Raw genomic sequence first — 1373 nt, forward strand, 5'->3', positions numbered from 1 at the left:
GAGAAAGCTGAGTCCAACAACCAGAAAGCTGAGTCCAGCAACCCAAAAAACTCTCTTTCCAAACTTACCAGTGATTGTTTTTCTACTAGGAAAAATTATTACAAGAAACCTTCTCCCCCAGACGTTCAGTTTGAAGAAAATCCCTACCTTTCGACCTCCAACCATGATGGTCGAGGAATAATAGAATGGAAAGTTGACGGTTCGGCTGAGCATCAAATCTACAACAAACTACATGAAATGGGTGTGGCTATTACTGCTTACAAAATCAGAGGAGCCACAGATAAAGAAGCTGCTACCATGATCGTATCAGGTTTTACTGGTATGATAAAACATTGGTGGGATAATTACTTCACCGATGATGTCAAAAATCTAATCTATGGAGCCACAGCCATAGAAACAGTAGTTAAAACTAAAAATGGCCAAGAAATTCTTGAGCAAGTTGCAAAAGAGGACGCTTGTGCCACTCTCCTATACCATATAGCAAGACATTTCATAGGAGAACCCAAGTTATTCCAAGATAGGAGCCTAGAAATCCTTAATAATCTCACCTGCAAAGACTTAGCAGACTTTCGATGATACAAAGATACCTCCCTAGTAAAGGTCATGATCCGACCTGATTGTAATAATGATTTCTGGAAGGAACGGTTCATTAGTGGTCTCCCTTCTCTCTTTGCCGAAAAGGTTCGGACCAATATTAAGGACAGATTCGAGGGAAAAATCCCTTATGATATCCTAACCTATGGTGACTTAATGAGTTTCATCACTACCGTAGGAATAGATCTCTGCACTGATATCAACCTTAAGAAACAACTTAAGAAAGATAGTACTTCTAAATATGGACTAGGAACCTTCTGCCAAGACTATGGGTTCACCAGCCCTGGCAACAAGCATAAGAAAAGGACCTCCAAACCTCGCAAGAAGGCTACTTCTAGTAAGAGACCCTTCAAACAAGATTCTTATCAACCAAGTAGAAAATCTACCAAGAGAAAAACCTCTAAGGCTAAAGATACTTGTTGGACTTGCGGCAAGACAGGCCATAGGGCGAAGGATTGTAAGTCCAATAAGAAGAAGAAGTTAAACCAGCTAGATCTCTCAGAAGAAACCAGAGCTAGTTTATTTTCTATAATGGAAGACTCGCCTGATTCCTCAGAATCCTCCTACACCTCATCAAGTGAGGACTACAGTGATGAAGAATTCATCAATGCTGCTTATGAGACAGATCAATCCCAATCCGGCCAAGAATGCGCCTGTGATGGTGCTTTCTGCACTTGCACCAGAAAGACCATTAATGTCATTTCTGGAAATCCTAAAGAAATCCTATTTGACATTATAGAACATATCCAGGACGATGAGGCTAGAAACAAGTATCTTCT

At 40.5% G+C, this 1373-nt stretch overlaps 1 protein-coding gene across 1 annotated transcript; it reads left to right on the plus strand.

The window, feature by feature from the left end:
- Positions 1-603: 603 nt before the first annotated feature.
- LOC124894273 lies at positions 604-1364 on the plus strand (the record flags this gene model as incomplete). The annotated part of the gene is made up of 1 exon (XM_047405003.1): positions 604-1364. A coding segment is annotated over exon 1 (761 nt), but the record flags the coding sequence as incomplete, so codon positions are not given.
- Positions 1365-1373: the final 9 nt, after the last annotated feature.

Source organism: Capsicum annuum, unplaced genomic scaffold (genome assembly GCF_002878395.1).
Source record: "Capsicum annuum cultivar UCD-10X-F1 unplaced genomic scaffold, UCD10Xv1.1 ctg7264, whole genome shotgun sequence".
In the NCBI taxonomy this organism is placed as follows: Eukaryota; Viridiplantae; Streptophyta; class Magnoliopsida; order Solanales; family Solanaceae; genus Capsicum; species Capsicum annuum.